Below are 27,220 nucleotides of genomic sequence, written 5' to 3' on the forward strand. Positions count from 1 at the left end.
TTAGTATTCTTTGCTGGCAGTTTTTTTCTTTCAGCACTATATTGTAGAACTTCCCAGCACCTTTATTATTTATTATGCTAAGGAGAACTATTAAGAATATATCCAAAGAAGACATGTAACATGTTGGTGTCCTAAGTTTATTTGTATATTTAATTTTGGAATGAGGAGGGAGTGTATTTATTAACACCTCAAAGAACACTATTTTGGGAGTGCTACATAAATTTCATTATTCATTCAATACACATTTGTTTAATACCTACATGACGTTATCCTAGACACTGTATGGAATTCAAAAATGAATAAAATCTTGATCCTACTCTCAAGGAGCTTACATTTATTCAATTTTTTCTAGATATGATTTAATAGCTGGCCACATTAAGAAAATTAATGTCATGCCCTTTGTAATCAAAGGACACTTTTTTCTTTCCTCCATCTTCTCTTTACATGTACATTGCACATGCTGAAGACTGATAACATGGACATAGTTGAGTACCATAAATATTAGACTTAAGAAATTAATCACTGTCCTGTTAAGATCCACTTTCCAAACTGTTGCTTTTTTTTTAAACTCTATTAAATAGCACATTTAGAAATTGTACCTGCATTTCAAAATGACATAAAAGTGTATTTCTTTAAAATCTAGGAAAATCTCAAAAGTGGTTTGCTTTTGTAAAGTTGTATTTACAAGGACTGTTCATTTATAGACTTCTCTCCGAAGAAACCATTTTTGAAAGATTGATGCATACATTAGTATTTTATATTATGTGTGACCAATTATGACTGGACCTAGACATTAATAATTTACTTTTTAGAGAAGGGTGGTTTTTCAAATTTTTTGAGGTCTCTTTGCAGCACCCACTGATTTTCTAGCATTCAATAAACCTTCAATACATTGAAAGTATTTTTAGAAAGAAAGGATTGTTGAATGAATCAATAAAACAATTCAATAACAGAAATATAATTGAATAAAGAGACTCCCAGTTTCTTGATTTGATAATTTTAGTATTCATTTTCTTAATATTGTATATTTTACAATAAATCAGTAATAAACCACATTACCAGGAGATATAATTTCTTGAAAGTTTTATTTTTTTCTCCAAGATTTTTTTGATGTGGGCCATTTTTAAAGTCTTTATTGAATTTGTTACAATATTGCATCTGTTCTTTATGTTTTGGTTTTTTGGCAGCGAGGCATGTGGGATCTTAGCTCCCCAAACAGGGGTTTGAACCTGCACCCCCTGCATTTGAAGGCAAAGTCTTAACAAGTGGACCATGAGGGAAGTCCCTTGAAGCAGTTTTAGATTTGAATTTTAATTAGAGCTGGAAGAGGGACTTTATTTGCCACAACAGGGCCTTAAGCATAGAAAACTCTAAAAATAACCACTTACAGAATTTATTGAATATGTGTGTATTAAGTTGGACTAGTAGTCTCACTTTTATATTTAATAGAAGAACCTTTCTGTTGAGATTAAAAAGTTTAGCATTGTTTAGACAATGTGCTCTTGCTGGAAAAAAATAAGATTAATGTTACTTAATGTTAAACTGACATCTGATAACTTCTACAAATGGCAGGAACCAAGCCAAGTGCAGAGATATTTTTTGAACACTGTCTAAGCAAGACTAATTCATTGAAGTTTAATGTATGAATCAATAATTTGACTTCTTATGAAAATCTCTTAAAGATATTCGGCTTGCTTGTTCAGTCAAGTTGAAAGCATTGAGGAATATAACACTGCTCAAACTAAGGTGTGTAAAAATTATTTTATAAAAGAAGTAAGTGTGCATAATGTGTATGCCACAAATGTATATTATTATTAAAATAGAGAAAATGCTTTTTATTGAAATATAATTGTTTAACAAAGTAATATTAGTTTTATGTGTACAGCATAGTGGTTCAATGTTTTTATAGATTACACTCCATTTAAAGTTATTACAAAATAATGGCTATACTTTCCTCTACTGTAAAATATAGCCTTGCTACTTATTTATTTTATACATAGTAGTCTGTATCTATTAATCCTATACCCTTATATTATTCTTCTCTCTTTTTTTCTTTTTTTATAGCCTTTTTTTTTCTCCTGTGTTCCACACATCTGTTATTCTCTTCTCTGTTCTTTTTTTGAATTTTATTTCATTTTTTCATACTGCAGGTTCTTATTAGTTACCTGTTTTATACATATTAGTGTATATATGTCAAACCCAATCTCCCAATTCATCCCACCACCACCACACCCTCCCTTCCCCCCTTGGTGTCCATACGTTTGTTCTCTACATCTTTGTCTCTATTTCTGCCTTGCAAACCGGATCATCTGTACCATTTTTCTAGATTCCACATATATTCATTAATATACAATATTTGTTTTTCTCTTTCTGACTTACTTCACTCTGTATGACAGTCTCTAAGTCCATCCATGTCTCTGCAAATGACCCAATTTCATTCCTGTTTATGGCTGAGTGATATTCCGTTGTATATATGTACTATGTGTTCTTTATCCATTTGTCTGTCGATGGGCATTTAGGTTGCTTCCATGACCTGGCTATTGTAAATAGTGCTGCAATGAACAATAGGGTGCATGTGTCTTTGAATTATGGTTTTCTCTGGGTATATGCCCAGTAGTGGGATTGCTGGGTCATATGGTAATTCTATTTTTAGTTTTTTAAGGAGCCTCCAGACTGTTCTCCATAGTGGCTGTATCAATTTACATTCCCACCAGCAGTGCAAAAGGGTTCCCTTTTCTCCACACCCTCGCCAACATTTGTTGTTTGTAGATTTTCTGATGATGCCCATTCTAACCAGTGTGAGGTAATACCTCGTTGTAGTTTTGATTTGCATTTCTCTAATAATTAGTGATGTTGAGCAGCTTTTCATGTGCCTCTTGGCCATCTGTATGTGTTTGGAGAAATGTCTATTTAGGTCTTCTGCCCATTTTTTGATAGGGTTTTTTTAATATTGAGCTGGATGAGCTGTTTATATATTTTGGAGATTAATCTTTTGTCCGTTGATTCATTTGCAAATATTTTCTCCCATTGTGAAGGTTGTCTTTTCGTCTTGTTTATAGTTTCCTTTGCTGTGCAAAAGCTTTTAAGTTTCATTAGGTCCCATTTGTTTGTTTTTATTTCCATGACTGTAGGAGGTGGGTCAAAAAAGATCTTGCTGTGATGTACATCAAAGAGTGTTCTTCCTATGTTTTCCTCTAAGAGTTTTATAGTGTCTGGTCTTACATTTAGGTCTTTAATCCATTATGAGTTTATTTTTGTGTATGGTATTAGGGAGTGTTCTAATTTCATTCTTTTACATGTAGCTCTCCAGTTTTCCCAGCACCACTTACTGAAGAAACTGTCTTTTCTCTATTGTATATCCTTGCCTCCTTTGTCATAGATTAGTTGACCATAGGTGCGTGGGTTTATCTCTGGGCTTTCTATCCTGTTCCATTGATCTATATTTCTGTTTATGTGCCAGTACCGTACTGTTTTGAATACTGTAGCTCTGTAGTATTGTCTGAAGTCAGGGAGTATGATTCCTCCAGCTCCCCTTTTTTCCCCTCAAATTGCTTTGGCTATTCGGGGTCTTTTGTGTCTCCATACAAATTTTAAGATTTTTTCTCTAGTTTTGTAAAAAATGCCATTGGTAATTTGATAGGGATTGCATTGAATCTGTAGATAGCTTTGGGTGGTATAGTCATTTTCACAATATTGATACTTCCAGTCCAAGAGCATGGTATATCCATCCCTCTGTTGATGTCATCTTTGATCTCTTTCATCAGTGTCGTATAGTTTTCTGAGTACAGGTCTTTTACCTCCTTAGGTAGGTTTATTCCTAGGTATTTTATTTTTTTTATTGCAATGGTAAATGGAATTGTTTCCTTAATTTCTCTTTCTGATCTTTCGTTGTTAGTGATTTCTGTGCATTAATTTTGTATCCTGCAACTTTACCAAATTCATTGATTAGCTCTAGTGCTTTTCTGGTGGCATCTTTAGGATTCTCTGTGTATAGTATCATGTCATCTGCAAAGAGTGACAGTTTTACTTCTTCTTTTCCAATTTGTATTCCTTTTATTTCTTTTTCATCTGTGATTGCCATGCCTAGGACTTCCAAAACTATGTTGAATAATAGTGGCGAGAGTGGACATCCTTGTCTTGTTCCTGATCTTAGAGGAAATGCTTTCAGTTTTTCACCATTGAGAATTATGTTTGCTGTGGGTTTGTTGTATATGGCCTTAATTATGTTGAGGTAGAGTCCCTCTGTGGCCATTTTCTGGATAGTTTTTTTATCATAAATGGGTGTTGAATTTTGTCAAAACCCTTTTCTGCATCTGTTGAGATGATCATATGATTTTTATTTTTCAATTTATTAATATGGTGTATCACACTGATTGATTTGTGTATATTGAAGAACCCTTGCATCCTTGGGATAAATCCCCACTTGATCATGTTGTATGATCCTTTTAATGTGTTGTTGGATTCTGTTTGCTAGTATTTTGTTGAGGATATTTGCATCTATATTCATCAGTGATACTGGTCTGTAATTTTCTTTTTTTGTACTATCTTTGTCTGGTTTTGGTATCAGTGTGATGGTGGCCTCGTAGAATGAGTTTGGGAGTGTTCCTTCCTCTGCAATTTTTTGGAAGAGTATGAGAAGGATGAGTGGTAGCTCTTCTCTACATGCTTGATAGAATTCACCTGTGAAGCCATCTGGTCCTGGACTTTTGTTTGTTGGAAGGTTTTTAATCACAGTTTCAATCTCAGTACTTGTGATTGGTCTGTTCCTATTTTCTATTTCTTCCTGGTTCAGTCGTGAAAGGTTATACCTTTCCAAAAATTTGTCCATTTCTTCCAGGTTGTCCATTTGATTGGCATAGAGTTGCTTGTAGTGGTCTCTTACAATGCTTTGTATTTCCGTGGCGTCCGTTGTAACTTCTCCTTTTTTATTTCTAATTTTATTGATTTGAGTCCTCTCCCTCTTTTTCTTGATGAGTTTGGCTAAAGGTTTATCAGTTTTGTTTATCTTCTCAAAGAACCAGCTTTTAGTTTTGTTGATCTTTGTTATTGTCTTCTTTGTTTCTATTTCATTTATTTCTGCTATGATCTTTATGATTTCATTCCTTTTACTATCTTTGGGTTTTGTTTGTTCTTTCTTTAGTTCCTTTAGGTGTAAGGTTAGATTGTTTATTTGATATTTTTCTTGTTTCTTGAGGTAGGATTGTATTACTATAAACTTCCCTCTTAGAACTGCTTTTGCTGCATCCCGTAGGTTTTGGATCGTCGTGTTTTTGTTTTCATTTGTCTCTAGGTATTTTTTGATTTCCTCTTTGATTTCTTCAGTGATCTCTTAGTTATTTAGTATTGTATTGTTTAGCCTCCATGTGTTTGTGTTTTTTACGATTTTTCCCCTGTAATTGATTTCTAATCTCATAGCATTGTGGTCAGAAAAGATGCTTGATATGATTTCAATGTTCTTAAATTTACTGAGGCTTGATTTGTGACCCAAGATGTGATCTGTCCTGGAGAATGTTCCGTGCGCACTTGAGAAGAAAGTGTAATCTGCTGTTTTCAGATGGAATGTCCTATAAATCTCAATGAAATCTATCTGGTCTATTGTGTCATTTAAAGCTTGTGTTTCCTTATTAAATTTTGTCTCGATGACTTGTCCTTTGGTGTAAGTGAGATGTTAAAGTCCCCCCACTATTATTGTATTACTGTCGATTTCCTCTTTTATAGCTGTTAGCAGTTGCCTTATGTATTGAGGTGCTCCTGTGTTTGGTGCATATATATTTATAATTGTTATATCTTCTTCTTGGATTGATTCCTTGATCATTATGTAGTGTCCTTCCTTGTCTTTTGTAACATTCTTAATTTTAAAGTCTATTTTATCTGATATGAGTATTGCTACTCCAGCCTTCTTTTGATTTCCATTTACGTGGAATACCTTTTTCCATCCCCTCACTTTCAGTCTGTACGTGTCCCTAGGTCTGAAGTGGATTTCTTGTAGACAGCATATAGATGGGTCTTATTTTTTTATCCATTCAGTGAGTCTGTGTCTTTTGGTTGGAGTATTTAATCCATTCACATTTAAGGTAATTATCCCTATGTATGTTCCTATTACCATTTTCTTAATTGTTTTGGGTTTGATTTTGTAGGTCCTTTTCTCCTCTTGTGTTTCCAGCTTAGAGAAGTTTTTTTAGCATTTGTTGTAGAGCCGCTTTGGTGGTGCTGAATTTTCTTAGCTTTTGCTTGTCTGTAAAGCTTTTGATTTTTCTGTTGAATCTGAATGAGATCCTTCCTGGGTAGAATAATCTTGTTTATAGGTTCTTCCCTTTCATCGCTTTAAATATATCATGCCACTCTCTTCTGGCTTGTAGAGTTTCTGCCGAGGAATCATCTGTGAACCTTATGGGAGTTCCCTTGTATGTTATTTTTCGTTTTTCCCTTGTTGCTTTTAATAATTTTCTTTGTCTTTAATTTTTGTCAGTTTGATTACTATGTGTCTCGGCATTTTTCTCCTTGGGTTTATCCTGCCTGAGACTCTCTGCACTTCCTGGAAATGGGTGGCTACTTCCCCTCCCATGTGAGGGAAGTTTTCGACTATAATCTCTTCAGATATTTTCTCGGGTCCTTTCTCCCTCTTTTCTCCTTCTGGGACCCCTATAATGTGAATGTTGGTGTGTTTAATATTGTCCCAGAGGTCTCTTAGGCTGGCTTCATTTCTTTTCATTCTCTTTTCTTTTTTCTCTTTCGTGGCGGTGAATTACACCATTCTGTCTTCCAGGTCACTTATCCGTACTTCTGCCTCAGTTATTCTGCTACTGATTCCTTCTGGTGTATTTTTCATTTCAGTTATTGTATTGTTCATCTCTGTTTGTTTGTTTGTTCTTTAATTCTTCTAGGTCTTTGTTAAACATTCCTTGCATCTTCCCAATCTTTGCCTCCATTCTTTTTCCAGGTTCTGGATCATCTTCACTATCATTATTCTGAATTCTTTTTCTGGAAGGTTGCCTATCTCCACTTCATTTAATTGTTTTCCTGGGGTTTTATCTTGTTCCTCATCTGGTACATTGCCCTCTGCTTTTCATTTTGTCTGTCTTTCTGTGAATGTGGTTTTCATTCCACAGGCTGCAGGAGTGTAGTTCTTCTTGCTTCTGCTTCTTACCCTTTGGTAATTGAGGCTATCTTATCCTTCTCTCTTTCCCTCTCCCCACTGGTAACTACTAGTTTGTTCTCTGTGTTTATGAGTCTATATCTGTTTTGTTATACACATTCATTTCAGTTATGTTTTAGGTTCCACATTATGGATGATATAGAGGATTTGTCTTTCTTTTTCTGACTTATTTCACTAAGTATAACACTGTCTAGGTTTATCCTCATTGTTGCAAATGGCAGAATTTCATTTTTTTTATGCCTGAGTCATATTCCATTGTATATATAGTTACCACATATTCTTCATTCATTCATCTGTTGATGGGCACTTAGTTTGTTTCCATATCTTGGCTATTGTAAATAATGCTGCTATAAATATTGTGGTGCATGTATCTTTTTAAATTAATGTCTTCAGTTTCTTCATATATAGACCCAGAAGTGGAATTGCTGAATCATATGATTATTCTATTTTTAGTTTTTTCTATACTGTTTTCCATAATGGCTATACCTATTTACATTCCCACAAACTGTGCAAAAGTTTCTTTTTCTTCACATCTTCGTCAACATTTGTTACTTGTATACTTTTTGATGTTAGCCAATCTGACAGATGTGAAGTGCTATCTCATTGTGGTTTTGATTTGCATTTCTCTAAGAATTAGTGATCTTGAGCCTCTTTTCATGTGTCTGTTAGCTATCTGTCTTCTTTAGAAAAATGTCAATTTGTATCTTCTGTTTATTTTTTATACTGGATTTTTAAAAATTTTGAGTTGTATGAGCTGTTTATGTATTTTGGATATTAACCCCTTATTGTGCATGTCACTTGGTATTGTCTCCCATTCAGTATGTTGTCTTTTCATTTTGTTGATGGTTTCCTTTGCTATGCAAAAGATTTTAAGTTAATTAAAATTAACTTAATTTTAATTAAGGTCTTATTTGTTGATTTTTGCTTTTCTTTTCCCTTAGGAGACATATCTAAAAAAAAATATTGCTGTGATTTAGGTCAAAGAGTGTTCTGCCTGTATTCTCCTCTAGGAGTTGTATGGTTTTAGGTATTACATTTAGGTCTTTACTCCATTTGGAGTTTATTTTTGTAGATGTTGTTAAGAAATGTTCTAATCTCATTCTTTTACATGTAGCTATCTAGTTTTTCCAGCACCACTTATTGAATTTTTTTTTTTCATTTTTTTGTCACTATGAATTTAGGTAAAACAGTTACCTGTTGCGGTCTTGAAAGAATGTCCCTGTATGGAAGTGTCCCTATACAGTCTGTGTGTGCCCGGTGCCTTTGGTGTGAGAGCTGGATTTGACATGAACAGAAGTGACATCTTTCCTCAGGGTGTGGTGGCAGCTATCACCTTGGTAGTGGATAGGGCTGCAGATAAAGGGATAGGGCCAGAGTTAAGTGTAAGGCAGTGCTTCCCCTCTACTCATTGTCCCTCTCTGCCCTATTGTGGGTGGGGTTGGATCCCAAGTTTAAGGAGCGGAAACCCTGAATATTGATTATGAGCTGGATTTGTTTCCTTAAAGTATGTGCTCTCTCGTCTTTCAGTACCTGGCATCCTTGCCCCAGGAGAGCAGTGCTGCACCAACAGCGGCCATGCAGGCCCTGGGCTCATGATGGGGCATGGGCTTCTGCAGGTTGGCCACAGAGTTTTATGCTACCTCCGATTTGCTGCCTGCGATGACAGCCCCTGCTGCATCTGTGTCTCCATTTCCCCCTGCAGCCACACACTCCTCCGCAGTCTCCACTAACCCTGTAATGTTGTAAGGCTATGCCGCAGGGCAGGCAGAGCCCACCTGGCCTCTTGATGTGTATCAGGATGCAGGCTGTGAAGTCTGGCCAGTGGCAGAGATTAGGGTTGCTTCTGATAAGCTTTCTCGGTAAGCACCAGCATTGGCCATCACGCTGTGCTCAGACACTGCCCAGGTCTGAGTAACCTCTGCCTCCCACAGCTGAGCCTTCCCAGTTGTGGCAACTGTCACTCCATTGTGGAGCTCTGAGGTGAAGTAAGCATGGCTGGAGCATTAGCTCAGCTCGGGCTGGGGTGCACGCTGGGACTGTTGTGGGAAACTGGGTAGCCACTCATGCAGTCCTAATTCTCCTTCTCTGTTCTGCCGTGGGAGCAAGCCAATGCTGGTTCACTCCTCACAAATGAAGTCCGTGCTCCCGACAGCCCTCCTGTTAGTCGTAGCAGAGCTCAACCAGCCAAGGGGGCTTATCTTCCCTGTGTCAGACTCCAGTACTAGGGCACCTAATATGTGGCTGGAACCACTCTCCAGGGAGATTCTCCACCCCTGTAATCTCCCTTTTCCTCTGAGTCCCATCTCAGGGGCACAAGTCCTGACCTGATCACTTCCCTTGCTGCCTGATTCCCTGTGGAGCTATCTTACAACCTTAGTTGTACAGGAGTCTTTATGCCAATTTTCAGTTACTTTTTAGTGAGAATTGTTCATCATATAGATTTTTTTTTTAATTGGAGTATAGTTGATTTATAATGTTACTTTCTGCTGTACAGAGAAGTCAATCAGTTATACATATACATATATCCTTTCTTTTTTAGATTCGTTTCCCATATAGGTCATTAAAGAGTAGTGGGTAGAGTTCCCTGTGCTATACAGTAGGTCCATATTAGTTATCTGTTTTATATATAGTAGTATGTATATGTCAATCCCAATCTCCCAATTTATCCCTCCCCTCCTTTCCCCCCTGGTAACCATTAGATTGTTTTCTACATCTGTGACTCTATTTCTGTTTTGTAAATAAGTTCATTTTTACCTTTTATTTAGATTCCACATACAAGCGATATCATATGATATTTGTCTTTCTCTGTGTGACTTCACTCAGTATGACAGTCTCGAGGTCCACCCATGTTGCTGCAAATGGCATTATTTTGTTCTTTTTTTATGGCTGAGTAATACTCTGTTGTATATATGTACCACATTTTCTTTATCCATTCCTCTGTTGATGGACATTTAGGTTGCTTCAATGTCCTGGCTGTTGTAAATAGTGCTGCAGTGAACAGTGGGGTGTATGTATCTTTTCGAATTATGGTTTACTCTGGGAATATGCCCAGGAGGGGGATTCCTGGATCATAGGGTAGTTCTATTTTTAGTTTATTAGGGAACCTCCATACTATTCTCCATAGTGGCTGTACCAATTTATATTTCCACCAACAGTGTAGAAGGATAAAAGGTAAATTAAGGAAACAATCCCACTTACCACCACAGAAAAAAGAATAAAATACCTAGGAATAAACCTATCTAAGGAAGCAAAAGACCTGTGCTTGGATAACTATAAGATACTGGTGAAAGAAATCAAAGGTGACACAAACAGATGGAGAGAGATACCATGTTCTTGGATTGGAAGAATCAACAGTATCAAAATGACTGTAGTACCCAAAGCAGTCTACATATTCAATGTAAGCCCTATCAAGTTACCAATGGTATTTTTCCCAGAACTAGAACAAAAAGTTTTACAATTTGTATGGAAACCCAAAAGACCCCAAATAGCCAATGCAATCTTGAGAAAGCACAACAGAGTGTAAGGAATCAGGCTCCCTGACTTCAGCCTATACTACAAAGCTACAGTAATCAAAACTGTATGGTACTGGCACAAAAACAGAAATACAGGTGAATGAAACAGGATAGAAAGTCCAGAGATAAACCCACGCACATGTGGTCAACTAATCTATGACAAAGGAGGCAAGAATATACAATGGAGAAAAAACTGTCTCTTCGGTAAGTGGTGCTGGGAAAACTGGATAGCTACATGTAAAAGAAAGGAATTAGAACACTCCCTAACACCACACACAAAAATAAACTCAAAATGGATTAAAGACCTAAATGTAAGGCTGGATACTATAAAACTCTTAGAAGAAAACATAGGCAGAACACTCTCTGACATAAAGCAAGATCTTTTTGACCCGCCTCCTAGAGTAATGTAGATGTATTTTTGGTGTGTTCGTGCATTCTCCCACTCAGCCATCTTGATCCGAAAGTCTGGAGATACTGCTCTTAAAAAAGATTTTAAGATCTTGGTGAAAATTCACATGTCTGGCTCCTCTAATCTCTCTCATTAATTTACCAAATGTGTGCTGCTTTATCAAGCTTTAAGTACTCACTATTTGCCAAGTATAGAAAGTAATTTAAAATATAATCTGTACCTTCATAATCTAGTGGAGAAGATAGATCTCTAAACAGATAATTACAACAGTAGGATAAAAGCTATAATGCAAGTGTGAGTAAGGCACTATTCACAGTAGAGGAGGTGCTTATTTCTGCTTCCAGAGTTTGTGTAAGTGTTCTCAAAGTGGTATTTGACTCCTGAAGGTTGATACGGAGTTTTGGGGGTGTAGAAGAACATTCAAGGTACAGGTAATAGAGAGGCATAAAGCATTTATGAAACTAGTGACAATTGGGCATGGCTAGAACAAAGAGGTACTGTGAAAGGGTTACAGGAAATGAAACAAGAAATGGACTGAGGAGTCGAGTTTATAAAGGGAATTCTCATCACTTCTTAAGGTATTATCCATTAATTAATAAGGATGTGACATGAGAAGAATTACATTTTAGAAAGATGCGGCTTGTTACAACTGTGGCGAGGATACTACTAAAACTGTGGTTAGAAATGATAAAATCTTAAAGTACTGAAGTGGAAATGTAAGAATGACTATTTTCCGGATAAATTAAGGCCAATAAAAATTTGACTGTTATTACTTGTTGTAAGGACTGAGAAAGGTAAAAAGACATTTGAAAGATTTCCACACTTATGACATGGACTACTGGATCAATTAACATTTACCATAACAAAAACTGGGGCGAACTGTAGAAGAAGCAGATTAGAGTTGGGGAGAAAATTAAAATATTTCTGAGCAACTTTGAATTACCTTTAAATATTTCTATTCCTAATGAATTTGGACCAATAATTTTTTTCTGGAACTGTTTCAGTAATGGTAGTAATCACTATCTACAGATTCCTTTATTTTTATTACATAGATTAATTCATTCAGAAAAGTCATATAATTAGAAGCCTGTTAAAGGAAATTACATTAAGGAAATGTATTATCACATTTAATTCTCACAATAAATTAACAGACACAAGCACAGTCATTTTTCAAAAGGGAATTGCTGATAATACACAAAGGAAGACCTGGAACATTTTATAGGATAAGCCAAATGTTAGGCCACAAAAAAAATGTCTCAGTAAATTTAAAAGGATTGAAATCATTCAAAGTATTTTCTCTGGCCACATTGGAAAGAAGCTAGAAAACAACAATGGAGGGAAACTAGAAAATTCACAATATGTGGAAATTAAACAGTTCACTCTTAACCAGTGGTTCAAAAAGAAATCACAGGGTTAATTAGAAAATACCTTGAGACAAATGTAAACGAAAACACAGCATACCAAAACTTAGGGGATGCAGTGGAAGCACTTTTCAGAGGGAAATATATAGCTATAAATGTCCACATCAAAAAGAAAGAAACATCCTCGATAAAGACACTACTTTATACCCCGAAGGACTAGAGAAGAAGAGAAAACTAACTCCAAAACTAGCAAACTTAACTGTGACAACAACATAAAAGTAGGAGGATAGCCCTGTATAGGAGCAGACATTTCGTATGCTGATTTAAGTTGTTATCAATCAACTAGGTTGCTATAAATTTAGAATATTAAATGTATTCCCCATGGTAACCACCAAAAAAATACCTAAAAGATGTAAAACAGGAAATGACAAGGGAATTAAAATGATTCACTACAAAAAAAGAAAAAAAACAGCTTAAATACATAAGACAATTAATGTAAGGAAGGGAGGGAGGCAGGGGAAAAAAGAAAAGATCAAGGAAGAAAATAATAAGGATTAAGGTGGAGCTAAATAGAGAATAGAAAAACAGTACAGAGTCAACAAAAGCAAAAGTTTGTTCTCTGAAAAAATTAACAAAATTGACAAACCATTAGCTAGATTGATTAAGAAAAAGAGAAAGCACAAAAACAAATCAGAAATAAAGATGTGAATATTACTACTGACCTTACAGAAATAAAAATGATTATAAAAAATCCTGTAAACAGTGTATGCCAACAAATTTGGTAACCTACATGAAATAGACAAATTCCGAGAAGCATGTGAATTACCTAAACTGACATAAAAATAAAGTCTCAAAAGATCTGTAACAAGTAAACAGATTTTCAACAATTAAAAACCTCCCACCAGACAGAAGATTGTAAAACAACTATACTCCAATAAAAATTAATTACAAAAAAAAAAAAAAGAATCTCCCACCAAAGAAAAGTCTAGGACCAGATTACTTCACTGGTAAATTATTCCAAACATTTAAAGAATTAACATTATGTTTTTCAAACTCTTGCATAAAACAGAAGAGGAGAAAATACTTTCTAACTCATTCAATGAGGCCAGAATTACCTTGCTACCAAAGCCAGATAAAGACATCAGAAGAAAGAAAAATTATAGAGTAATAACCCTTATGAATATAGATGCAAAATAGGAAAGTATTAAGACACTGAATGCAACCACATATTAAAAGAATTATACACAGCGACCAAGTGAGATTACCCCAGGTGTTCAAGGGTAGTTCAACATAAGAAAATTAATCACTGCAATAATACCACATTAATAGAAAGATTGAAAAGCAGAAAACCACATGATCATCTTATGACACAGAGAAAGCATTTAACAAAAATCCAGCATTCTTTCATGGTAAAAACACTCAGAAAACTAGGAACAGAAGGGAATCCTTAACCTGATAAAAGGCATTTGTGAAAACCCCACAACTAACGCCATGTTCAGTTGTGAAAAATGGAAAGCTTTCTTTTTATATCTAGAACAAGACAAAGATACCTGCTTTCACCACTGATATTGAACATTGCACTGGAAGTTCTAGCCAGAGTATTTAGACAAGGACAAGAAATAAAAGGCATCCAGCCTGTTAAGTGAGAAGTAAATCTATCTCTATTCACAGATAATATGATCCTGTATATAGATAATCCACAAGAAAGTTACTAGAGTCAATAAACAAGTTCAGGGACTTCCCTGGTGGCTCAGTGGTTCAGAATCCGCCTACCAATGCAGGGGATACGGGTTCGGCCCCTGGTCCGGGTATATCCCACATGCTGTGCAGCAACTAAGACCATTCACCACAACTACTGAGCCTGTGCTCTAGAGCCCTCGAGCCACAGCTACTGAGCCCGCGTGCCACAACTACTTCAGCCCACGCATCTAGAGCCCATGCTCTTCAAGAAGAGAAGCCCACGCACCATAACGAAGAGTAGTCCCTGCTCGCTGCAACTAGAGAAAGCCCGCACGCAGCAGCAAAGACTGAACACAGCCAAAAATAAATAAAATAAATAAATTAAAAAAAAATAAGTTCAGCAAAATTACAGGGTACAAGATCAACACACAAAAATCACTTGTTTCTATACACTGGCAATAAACAATCTGAAAAGGAAATTAAAAGCTACGCCATTTAAAATAGCATCTGAAAATAAATGCCTAGGAATACATTTAACCAATGTGGTAGAAGACTTCTATGCTGAGAACCACAAAAAGATAGACCTATAGACCAATTGAATAAAATTAAGGATCCAGAAATAAACCCGTATCTATGGAAAATTCATTTTAGTCAAGGGTGCTAAGTCAAAGCTTTGAAACAGCTTTGGGAAAGAAAAAGCTTGTCAACAGATGGTGCTAAATGATTGGATTTCCACATGGAAAAGAATTAACTTGAACCCATATCTCACACCATATTCAAACATGAACTCAAAACGGATCAGTGTTCTAAATAGAAGAACTAAAACCATAAAACACTTTGAAGAAAACATAAGGATAAATCTTCAAGACCTTGGATTTGGCAGTGGATTCTTATGCATGACACCAGTAAGGTGAGCAACAAAAGAAAAAAATACATAAATTGTGCAGCACCAAAATTAAAAGTTTTTGTGTATCAAAGTATTATCAAGAACGTTAAAAGACAGCCTACAGAATGAGGGAAAATATTTGGAAATAATATGTTAGGTAAGAGTTTAATATCCAGAATATATGAAAAACTCTTACAACTCAACAGCAAAAAGCAAACAACCCAATTTAAAAATTGCCAGAGCACTTGAATAGATATTTCTTTAGAGAAGATATACAAATGGCCAATAAGAACATGAAAAGATGCTCTGTAGCAGTGGTCCCCAACCTTTTTGTCACCTAGGACCAGTTTTGTGTAAAACAATTTTCCCACTGACGGGACAGGACAGGGCGGGATGGTTCAGGTGGTAATTCGAGGGACAGAGAGCGGCAGATGAAGCTTTAGTCACTTGCTCATCACTTGCCCACCGTTTCCTGGGTTGGGGACCCATGCTCTATATCACTGCTTATTAGGGAAATGCGAGTCTCAAAACTATGAGTTACCAGTTTACACCCATTAGGGTAGCCATTAAAAAAATAGAATAACAAGTATAGATGAAGATGTGGATAAATTGGAACCATCATGCATTCTTGGTGGTAGTGTAAAATCGTACAGCCCCTGTGGAAAACTGTTTGGCAGTCCTTCAAATGCTAAACATGGAATTACCATATGATTGAGTAATTCCACCTCCTAGGTATGTACCCAAAAGAACTGAAAAGAGAGATTCAGATATTGTATGCTAATGTTTATTGCAGCATTATTTACAGTAGCCAAAAAATTGAAACAATCTTAGTGTCCAGTAACAGATGAATGGGTAAATAAATGTGGTATATACATACAGTGGGATATTATTCAGTCATAAAACTGGAATGAAGTTCTGATACATGCTACCATGTGGATAAAGCTTGAAAACTATGCTGAGTGAAATTTGCTAGACACAAAAGGACAGATATTGTATGATTCCTCTATGTGAGTTTCCTAGAGTAGTCAAATTCGTAAAGACAATGTTGTTTAGGAGCTACCAGGGCCTGGGGGAAGGGGAAAATTAGGAGTTATTCCTTAATGATTACAGAGTTTCTGTTTAAGTTATGGATAAGTTTTGGAAATAGATAGTAATGATGGTTGCACATCATTATGAATGTAATTTCACTTAGTTGTACACTTAAAAATGTTAAAATGTTAACTATATTTATTACAATAAAATAAAAAGGAAAACAAAAACTAGTTGACCATAAATGTGATGTTTGTTTCCAGACTTTCAGTTGTACCCTGTTGCTTTATATGTCTATCCTTACGCCAGCTCCACATTGTCTTGATTATTGTAGATCTGTAGTGACTTGAAATCAGAAAGTGTAACTCCTCCAACTTTCTTCTTTTCAAGATTTTTTGACTATTATGTGTTCCTTGAATTTCCATATGAATTTTAGAATTTGCTTATCAGTTTCTGGAAGTGAGTTCTTAAGCCCAGTCTGCCACTCCTAGTTGTGGGACCTTTGAAAAATTGCTTACCTCATTTTTTTCATAATTCTTATTATAGGTTATGAGAGTTAAATGAGAACAAAACATATAAAACCTGACAATTTAATGCTTGGCATACAGTAAATACTCAGTATACTCCTAGTGGTAGTATTACTATTATAACTACTAGTGTTACTGCCAATGTAATACCACTTTTTATATATTGATTAGAGTAAAAGAGCACTCTACCTCTAGAATGATTCCTTTAGTGAGGAAAGCTGTGTGTTGTAAGGGAAAGAACATGAAATTTGGAATCAGTCTTCCTGAGTGCAATACTATAGAATACTGATGGTATGTTAAATTGATAGGTATTCTAAACCTGGCTGTGTTTCATGATGCCATGAAAATAGAAATGTCTGCTGTTGTTCTTGATACGTCTTAGTTGTGACAGAATCTATCAGTAAAAGTGACAGTTTGAGCATCATTAAAACCATCGATAAGAGAAGTTTAATTATGGTTAAAAATCTAACTTATGTTTCCTCTTGCAGTAGTCATTCACTACCTTTTTAAACTACTATATGGAAAACCTGAGTACAAAATGGTTGTTTTTCCTCCATGGTTATTGGGGTGGGTAATAGGCAATTATTGGTGGCACTCTGATGCTAATGGCAGAAATAGTCCATATTTTTAATACACTGTTGCCGGTTTTGAGAATTTTTTTTTCTCCTAATTTCAGGTTGGGTGGGACTATATCAGCATACAAGATAGTACCAGATGAAATAGAAGAAATCAAGGTATAGTATGGCGTTTTTCACCTCTACAAAGAATTAGTGTCTCGGCGGGAAGGTGGGCAAATAATTGTTTTTTCTTTATACTGTTGAATCTTTGGCTGTGTTAGGGCATCATTTAATTCCCAGTTATCCTGTTTGAATTAAAGTATACATATCAGATAATCATCATGAGATTTCATCTACCATCATCAGTACATGTTAGGAAAATAAAGAAAGCAACCCTTTCTTGTAAAATTCATTGAAAATTTACTTAAGAAAGCACTTTATAAGCATTAGTATGCATAATGGATTTTTTAAAATCTTGTTTTAATTTCTTTTCCCTATAATCTTTCACCAATTATAAATAATATTAGTCTTCTAGTATATACTTCCTGGCTCCTTTGATAACACAGTAGGTCAATTTCAATTTAAAATTGACAGTACAATAAATGAAAAATTGACCTTACTCTTTGAATATTACAGCATTGTTATTTTTCTGTCTCTAACATTTTACTAAATCCTGTGGACTGTTAGTCTTCTAGCATAACACGTGGCCCTTTTCTAAAAGCAGTTTACAGTCTAAAGAGAACTGAACTTAGTCTTTTCCATGAATAAAATTTAACAATTGGATAGCAATAATTAAGGGTAAACAAGACTGAGTTGAGCTGTTAACAGTGACATGTAAAGATCTCAACAAATTGTTAAGTTTGATTTGATCAGACTTTTCTAAATCAAGTTCAATAAATTCAAATCTTAGTAAACAGTTCCTAAACTTGGTTACATTATTTTTAAATAAGTTAAACTCATGTTCATGTTCTATACTGTTACTTTCCGTATCTCAGGTGTTCTGTGTGGACAACACCAGTAATTAATACCATGATTGTATTCTAGCAGTAAGTGGGGGAAAAAAGTCAGGAGTGTCAAGAGACTCTTTCCAACTTGACATAAATTCATAAAATAGTTTGGCTGAGAGGAACCTTGTGTCTAATCCATATCTCTCATTTTTCAGAAGATAAAATGGGAATTAATAAAGGTGAGCTTGTTGAAATTAATTTTTTATGGTGCTTGAAGGTGCTCTGTCTTATATTACAGTTGCAATATGTGTTAAGTGATAAAGGTAAACAAAGTATTCTATGAAATAGATCGGAAGGAAGGACACTTGGTCATTCAAAAAAGATAATCAGCAAAATCTTTCCAAGAGGTATACTAAGCAAATTGGAATTCTGTACAGAAGCAGAGGCACTTGTGAACGCATAAATAGGAGATAATATGACACCAGATAGATCACACGTGTAAAATAAAGATTGTTGAGATGTAGGACTGTTATTGGGCCTTTATGCCATGTTAAGAAATTTGGATTTTAAACTGAAAACTATGGGGTGCCATTATGTGATTTTAAGAAAGAAAGTGGCATAATCAGGTTGGTGATTTTATTAGGTTTTTCTTTGATGAGTGAGAAAAATTATTTCAGTGGAGAAGAAGAGGTTCCATCTATAAGGAAGGAGACCAGATTGCAGGAATATAGGCAACAATTGAAACTTGAACTAAAGCAGTGGCAGTGAGGCTGAAGAAAAAAAACTCAGATTCAAGAAATATTATTTAAGAAAATAGAATCAACAATACTTGGTGATTTACTGGATGTTTAAGGGAAGATGGAAAGGTTGACCTAGGTTTCTGCCTTGGGAATCTGAGTAGATTGTGTTGCTGTTAACCTAAAGAGGAGGTGCAAAACAAGGAATAAGTTTGAGAGGAAATAGGGTAAGTTTTGGACTTACTGAATTTGAGGTTCCTCTTAGGTAACCATATATCCACTAAGCCATTGGGTAAATCAGCTTGTAACTCAGAAGAAAGATAATTCTGTCTTTCAGTTGATACTGAGATTTGTCATTATGCAAAAGTTAGCTGAGGCCATGCTAGTTAATGGAATTGCCTAAAAGAGCTATATGAGATCATAATAGTGGCCCAAAACTGTTGCCTTGGGGAAGACCCATCCTAGAAACAGGATAAATATACTCTTTTATTAGTTTAATTAATTAGCAGAAATGTTTTCTATTTTTTAGTAGTGACTTTTCTCTAAAGGAGTAGTGTTTTTCATTGTGTTTTCTTTTTAATTCTAGAATTTTAACAGTTACTCCTCAAGAGATTCCTTGAAAAAAACATGATTCATGGATGACACGTAATAGTGATTTTTTTCCATCAATTACTGTTATTGTATCTAAAACAGCTTTAGAGAGTTTGAGGCCTGAGGTATAAAAAAATGTGAAATTGATTCTTCCTTTCAAAAGTGTTGGAAGAAAAACAGTCATAAAGTATTTCAGCATTTTTTGGCACCATTAGTATTTTCAGCTGATATCTTTTTGTTTTGATTGGAGGAAATTTGAAACATCTGGTTGTAATGTTTATTTTATTTGGCTAGTATATGAGTAATTTTAAATTATCTAAATAGTACAATTGAGTCTAAATTTGAAATATATTCTTTGTAGTATACCATGTATAAATAAATACGCATGTGTATATTTACTATTAAAAAGATATGATTGGTTGATGAAGCATAATTCAATTTTTGTCAGATGTGGTAATCTTTCACAATGTTTCTAGCACCAGAAATCATTATTTAGTTCATACATAGTTTGAATTAAGCGTACATGTATTAATTACCATAAATCACCTCATATTGAATGACTGCTTGGCCAAAGCCTTAAGGGATAAAGAGCAAATACATTCCTAGCCCAATCACAACCATCTCTTCCACCCAATACCCTGAATTTTTATCATTATCAGTTCCTTGCTTTTATTTAGTTTTACTATATATGTATACATCCTTCAGTATTACAATTTATTTTTGTTTTTCTTTGAACTTTGTATGAATTGAGTTGCATTGTATTCAATCTATTGTGCCTTGCTTCTTTTTTTCAATACTGTGAGATTCATCAGGTTGTTTTCTATAGCTAAGGTTTTGGGGGGCGTTGTTTTTGGTGTTTTTTTTGTTTTATTTTTTGCTGTAAAATAGTGCATTGTGCCACAAATTATTGAGATATCCTTCTGTTGAAGGATATTCAAGTTATTTCCATTTGGAGCTATTATGAAAAATGATGCTATAAAATTCTTATAAAAATATCCTGTGTAAGAGTTTCTCTGAAGTATACACTGAGGAATGGGATTCCTGAGTTTTAGTAATGTATATTTTCTGGATGAAATCAAACTGTTTTCCAAGGTAGTTAAGCCAATTTATACTGCCACTTGGCTGAATTTATTTAAAATAGAGATATTTAAGTACTAACTCTTTAATCTATTTGTAATTTATATTGGTATAAATTTGTTTTTATTTACAAATGAGATGACTAAACTTTCATAATATTTTCCAAATGTATCTATTTCCCCAGCCCAATTTATTGAAAAACCCATCTTTTCCCCCTATGGTTTGAATTGCCTCATGTACCATGTATTAAATTTTCATATGCCTAGACACACACATACACATACACAAATCTGTCTTTTCCTGAACTGTTGTTTCATTGATCTATTCAGCTGTTCCTTTGCTAGCACCATACTATTATGATTAGAGTGCTTTTTTTGTATAGTAGGAAAGGTTGTATGTTGTTTTTCTTTTTTATTCTGTTGGCTCATGTATTAATTGCTCCAGATATTACACTGAGTTTGTCAAGTTCAAAAGTGTTCCTACTGAGGAGACTTTTGGTTCTAGCCAAGGTGGAGTAGCCCTGTTCTTCCAAAATCTTTCCTCTCACAATTAAAAATCCCTGGACTTTTGTTTGTTTATATTAAAAAATAAGCACAGAAAGACTCTGAAAGATAAGAAGAAGAAATCAGACTGCCTTAGGACTTCAGGACTTGAGGAATGACATGGCAGTGAGTTACCTGGGTTTCTTTTTATCTCCCATTTTACCCAGCCTCCAACCTGGAACCACCAACAGGCAGAGAAGAAAAGCACCTAGAAAAGCCTGTTCCCTCTTGCCAAAGGACCCAAGACAAGGGTGGACTAACAGAACAGAAAGCCTTTTTGGCATACCCTCCCTACTCCAGCCAAATGCCAATGGGAAAACTACTTAACTTCCCCAGAGTTTCAGCAGAGCCAAGAAGGGGGCTGATCTTCCACCTCACCCCCTGCCACCTGACAGAAGCAGGTGACAGATCTATGAATCTCCCCTGCCAGTGATGTTGGTGGGGTGATCAGGGAGCTAGCTATTCTTCCATCTCTCACATAGCAGAGTAGACAGTTCTCTTATTTCTCTGCCAGAATATGGTAGTGGGGACCAAGTGGGGAGTTGATCTTCTATCACCAGCCCAGTGGAAACAGGTTATGCTCTGATTCTTCCTGCAGGGTAGTGTCAGTAGGGTCCAGTGATGAGCTGAGACTCCCTCAACCCAGCAGAAGTTAGACCAAGAGACAGTGCAAGATAGGACTAGTCACCACTCTACTTCACCCTCCCTTTACTGTGTTAATGAGGCCTTTAAGGGAGATGACACTCCACCCTCATATACATCAACATCAGTGGAGATGTTACTGCACTCTCAGTATGAGTCAACCTTCTACTTCCCCTCTCAGTGTTAACAGGGTCCAGCAGGGAGCTGAATATCTCATACTAACAACAATGTGGAGCAAGGTAATGCACCACTTTCACCAGAAAGGTTTCAGCAAGGTTAAGAGAAGAGTTAAACTTCTACCCTATTGTCTTCAATGAGGCAGTGGGAATCAGTGCTTCACTTCTGCCAGAGTGGTGTCAGTGGGATCCAGTAAGAAGCTGAACATATGGCCCTTATACTACAAGTCAACAAGAGGACATCTTAAAAAGATTTAAATAGGATTCAGAGTCTCATAATATCCAGAACATCCTGGGAACAGTCAAAAGTCACTCATCATACCAAGATCAATGAAAATAACAACTTGAATGAGAAGAAAACAGTGAACAGACACCAATATGAAGAGTAATCACATGTTGGAATTATCTGACAAGGATTTTAAAGCAACTAATCATAAAAATGCTTCAACAAGCTATTACTAATTCTCTTGAAACAAATGAAGAAAATAGAAATTACAAAAAGGAACCAAATGGAAATTACAGAACTGAAAAGTACCATCTCCAATATAAAACACTGAAGGTGGGCGGGGGGGGGTGGTGGTGGCGGGGTGGGCAGTGACTCCAGAAGAAAGCGGCACAACATTTTTCAAGTGCTGAAAGAAAGAACTACCAGGCACAAAGTCTACATCCAGTCAAATTATCCTTCAGGAATGAATGGGAAGCAGATACTCAGACAAAAGAAAAATAAAAGAATTTGTCACTAGAAAACCTACCCTGAAAGAATGGGTAAATAAATTCTCTAAAGAGAAAGGAAATGATAAGAGAAAAAGGCTTGAAAATTCAGAAAGGAAGAACAACAGCAGAATGGGTAAATAGATTAGCTGATCTTTTTTTATGATTTTCTTAAATCACATTTGAAGGTTGAAGCAAAAATTATAACACCATATGATGTGGTGCACAATGTATGTAAAGTAAATAATGAACATAATCATATTTAAAATGTGGGAGGGTAAAGGTGCCTAAGTGGAAGTAGAGTTTCGGTATTGCACTTGAAATGATAAAATGCCAATACCAGTAGACTGTTTTAAGTTACATCTGTATATTGAAACACCAAGCAACCACTCAAGTATTCAAAATTGTGTACTCAAAAACACTGTAAGTTAAGATGGAATCCTAAAAAGTGCTCAAGTAATCCACAATAAGGCATGAAAAGAGAAACAGAAGATACAAACAAAAGATAAATAATAAAATGGCAGATTTAAATCCTGAGATATCAATAATTACCTTAAATAAATAATCTAAAAAAAAATAATAATCTAAATATACCAATTAAAAGACAGAAATTGATGTAATGGATTTTTAGAAATGATCCAACATATGCCATTCTCAAGAAACTCATTTGAAAAACAATGACATAGGTAGGTTGAAAGTAAAAGGATAGAAAAAGATATACCATGAAAACACTAATTTTTAGGGAAGAGGAAAGCTCTCAAGTCACTAATCAATGTTTCTTCCTCAAGAAACTAGAAAAATAAGAGCCAGATATAGTCAGAGCAAGAAGAAGACAGGAGATACTTAAGAATTGGAATCAGTGAAATTGGGAACATTAAAACGACAGGGGAAAATCAAATAAAAAGCTGGTTCTTTTAAAACTCAATAAAATTAGTAAACCTCTTACTAGACTAACAAAAGTAAAGAAGACACAATCACCTATATCAGGATTGGACAAAGACTATCACTGCAGATCTTCTAGTCATTAAAAGGATAATTAGAAAAGGCTTTGAAAAACTTTATACTCATAAATTGGACAACTTAGAAGAAATGGACCACTTCCTCAAAACCCACATACTACCAAAACTAACCACAATGACATAGGCAATCTGCATAGTTGTATAACCATTAAAGAAATTAAATTTGTAATGAAAAAGCTCCTAGTAAAGCTCCAGTCCCAGATGGTTTCATGGGAGAATTCTATCACACATTAAAGAAGAATTAATATCTATTTTACTCAGCTTTACTGAGTCATTTCCCACCTTGTTTTATGAGGCTAGTATTACATTGATACCAAAATCAGAAGAAGACAGTACAAAAATGAAAACTGTAGACCAAGATCTCTTACGAACTTAAAATCCTCTACTAAATATTACCAAATCAAATCCAACAATGTATAAAAAATTCTACACTACTGCTAAGTGGGATTTATTTGAGGTAAAAACTTGTTCAACATTGGAAAAACAATCAATGTAATCTATCATATCTACAAGCTAAAAAAGAAAAATTATATGGTCATATCAATTGATGCAGAAAAGGTGTTTGACAAAATCTAAAACCCGTTCTTGAAAAAGCTCTTAACAAAATAGGAATGGGGGGGAACCTCCTGAACTTGATATAGAACATCTACAAAAAATTAGAGCTAACAATATACTTAATGGTGAAAGAATGAGTGCCTTCCTCCTAAGATCAGGAAAAAAGCAAGGTTGTCTGCTGTCACTATTTACCTTCAACCGAGCACTAGAAGTTCTCAGTAGCACAGTAAGGCAAGAAAATGTAGTAAAAGGCACAAAGATTGGAAAGTAAGAAATAAAACTCCCTATTTGCAGATCACATGATTGTCTATGTAGAAAAAAGTAGAGAAAAACTGCAGCTAATAAGTCAGTTCAGTTAATTTTGGGGATATAAGATCAACATCAAAAAGGTCAATTTGATTTTTATATAATTACAACAGTAGGAAGCTGAAATTTAAAACAATACCAGTTACAATTACTTCAAATAAAATTAAATAGGTCGCACTTAAGAACACACATATCTGTATGCTTAAAACTACAAAATGCTGAAGAAATAAAAGGACAAAGAAATGGACAGACATACCATGTTCATGGATGGAAAGATTAAACATAGTAAGGGTGTCATTGTTCTCCAAATTGACATATAGGTTTATGCACTTTCTATTAAAAAACCCAACAAGTTTTTTTTAAGACATACAATTACATAAATTTATTTTCAAATTATATGGAAAGGCATAGGTTCTAGAATAGCTAAAACAATCTTGAAAAAGAATAAAGGGAAGGACTAGCTCTACCCAATGATAAGGTTTACTGTTAGCTACAGTAATCAAGGTAGTGTAGTATTGGCAGATAGATAGATATATCAATGAAACAGAATGCATAACCAATAAGTAGACTCACACAAATATGTCCATTTGATGTTTAATAAAGCTACAAAAGTACTTCAGTGGATAACCTTTTCAACAAATGATGCTGGAACAGTTGGACATCCATAAGCAAAAAAATTAACCTCACCCATTTTAAACCTCTTATATAAAAATTAACTCAAAATGGATTATAGATTTAAATGTAAAACAAAAGCTGTTAAGAGAATAAAAGGAAAAATGTTCAAGACCTATGGTTAGGCAAAGAGTTTATGTCCTATTTTTTGTTTCCTACTATAAATGGAATGCGTTCTCTCTTTATTTTAACCCCTCCTCATCTTTTTTTTTTAACTGAAGTATAGTTGATTTACGGTGTTGTGCCAGTCTCTGCTGTACAGCAGAGTGACTCAGTTTTACGCATATATACATTCTTTTTTAAATATCCTTTTCTATTATGGTTTATCCCAGGAGATTGGACATAGTTCCCTGTGCCATACAGTAGGACTGTGTTGTTTATCCATTCTAAACATAATAATAGTTTGTATCTACCAACCCCAAATTCCCAGTCCATCCCTCTCCCTCCCCCTCTCCCCCTTGGCAGCCACAAGTCTTATCTCTATGTCTGTCTGTTTCTGTTTTGTAGAATAGGTTCATTTGTGCCATATTTTAGATTCCACATATAAGTGATATCATATGGTATTTGTCTTTCTTTTTCTGACTTCACTTAGTATGATAATCTCTAGTTGCATCCATGTTGCTTCAAATGGCATTATTTTGTTCCTTTTTATGGCTGAGTAGTATTCCATTGTAAATATATACCACATCTTCTTTATCCATTCATCTGTTGATGGACATTTAGGTTGTTTCCACATCTTGGCTATTGTGAATAGTGCTACTATGAACATAGGGGTGCATGTATCTTTTTGGATTATAGTTTTGGCCAGATATATGCCCAGGAGTAGGATTGCTGGATCATATGGTAATTCTATTTTTAGTTTTATGAGGAGTCTCCATACTGTTTTCCATAGTGACTACATCAATTTACATTCCCACCAACAGTGTAGGAGTAACCCCTCCTCATCTTGATGGAAATTTCACTCTGAGTAGATGTGGCCTCGTCTATGGGGCTCCCTCTCCCCTCAGCTCCCAATTAAGGGTTATGGTATCTCTCCAAGATGGGCAGGCCTTCATCATTTCTTATGCCTCCAACTCTGAATTGCAGAGGTTAGATTCCTGATGAATGCAGTCGAAAGTCAGGGGCTCCCTTCCTTTACCCAGCCCCCATTCATAGGAGGGTAGCTCTAGTCCTGATGCAGCACACTGAGAATACTGGAGGCCTTATCATCCTCACTCCAGCTTGCTCATAGGGCAGAACATCCACATTAGGAGAGGCAGCCCAAGCAGACCAAAGGCTACCACCCCTACAACAGCACTTGGAACAGTGGCTTAAAGATTTTTTCCAGGCTAGTCCATAAGAATGTATTACTCTTAAGCTATTCCCAAAGGAAAGGCCTTATTTGAAACAATTTGGGGAAGTTCAAGCCTAAGGTCACTCTCAAAAACAATGGATATTTTGGTGGTAAACAATTCAGAGTCGGCTGATAATCTCTCTAAAAGAGCAAGAAGCTAAATTCGTTAGTTTATCAGACTGAACCTGGGAGAGAGTCAGCTAAAAAGAATCCTCCTTGGATCAGAACAAACCTCAAAGATGAACTGAAAATCTACCCTGTCTGAATTTAATTTATCAGACTGTGGAGCAATGTATGTCCCCAGGCACTGTTCATCACAGTAGTATCATTAGTGGAGCATAACAGCTGGATGTGCCAACAAAGAGGCAAATAGCTTAACAGATCAAGGAAAGAAAAGAGACAGTTGAAGAAACCCCTACTAAAACCTCTGTCTTCCCAAGGTGACTTTGTGTATGCCTTGGCTGTACCCTCTGAGGAGCAATATCAGAAGTTTCATACAGGGTGGAAATAGTCTTTTTAAAGTAGCCTAGCTGATTTCAGTAAACAAATAAATAATCAAACAACAAAGCTCTGAAGAGAGGGAAGGGTGTCAGTATCCCAGGTTGCTACAGTATATTATATAACATGTCCGATTTTCAAAAAATATTTTAAGACATGCAAAGAACAGGGGAGTGTGACCCATACACAAGAAACAAAGCAGACAACAGAAACTGCCCGTGAGCGGTTCTAGATATTGAATTTAACAGATTTCAAAGCAGTCTATTTAAATATGTTTTTTAAAAAAGAAACAAATCT

At 35.4% G+C, this 27,220-nt stretch overlaps 1 protein-coding gene across 4 annotated transcripts in view; it reads left to right on the forward strand.

Annotated features, from left to right (window-relative positions):
- GPHN (gephyrin) overlaps positions 1–27,220 on the forward strand; it is a 626,292-nt gene that overhangs the window by 215,613 nt on the left and 383,459 nt on the right. For all 4 annotated transcript variants that reach the window (XM_059914468.1, XM_059914469.1, XM_059914466.1 and 1 more), the window contains exon 3: positions 17,237–17,294. In XM_059914468.1, the coding sequence (XP_059770451.1) occupies positions 17,237–17,294 (58 nt within the window). The remainder of the gene's footprint in view (positions 1–17,236; positions 17,295–27,220) is intronic.

The sequence above is a fragment of the Balaenoptera ricei genome, chromosome 2, assembly GCF_028023285.1.
Source record: "Balaenoptera ricei isolate mBalRic1 chromosome 2, mBalRic1.hap2, whole genome shotgun sequence".
Lineage (NCBI taxonomy): Eukaryota > Metazoa > Chordata > Mammalia > Artiodactyla > Balaenopteridae > Balaenoptera > Balaenoptera ricei.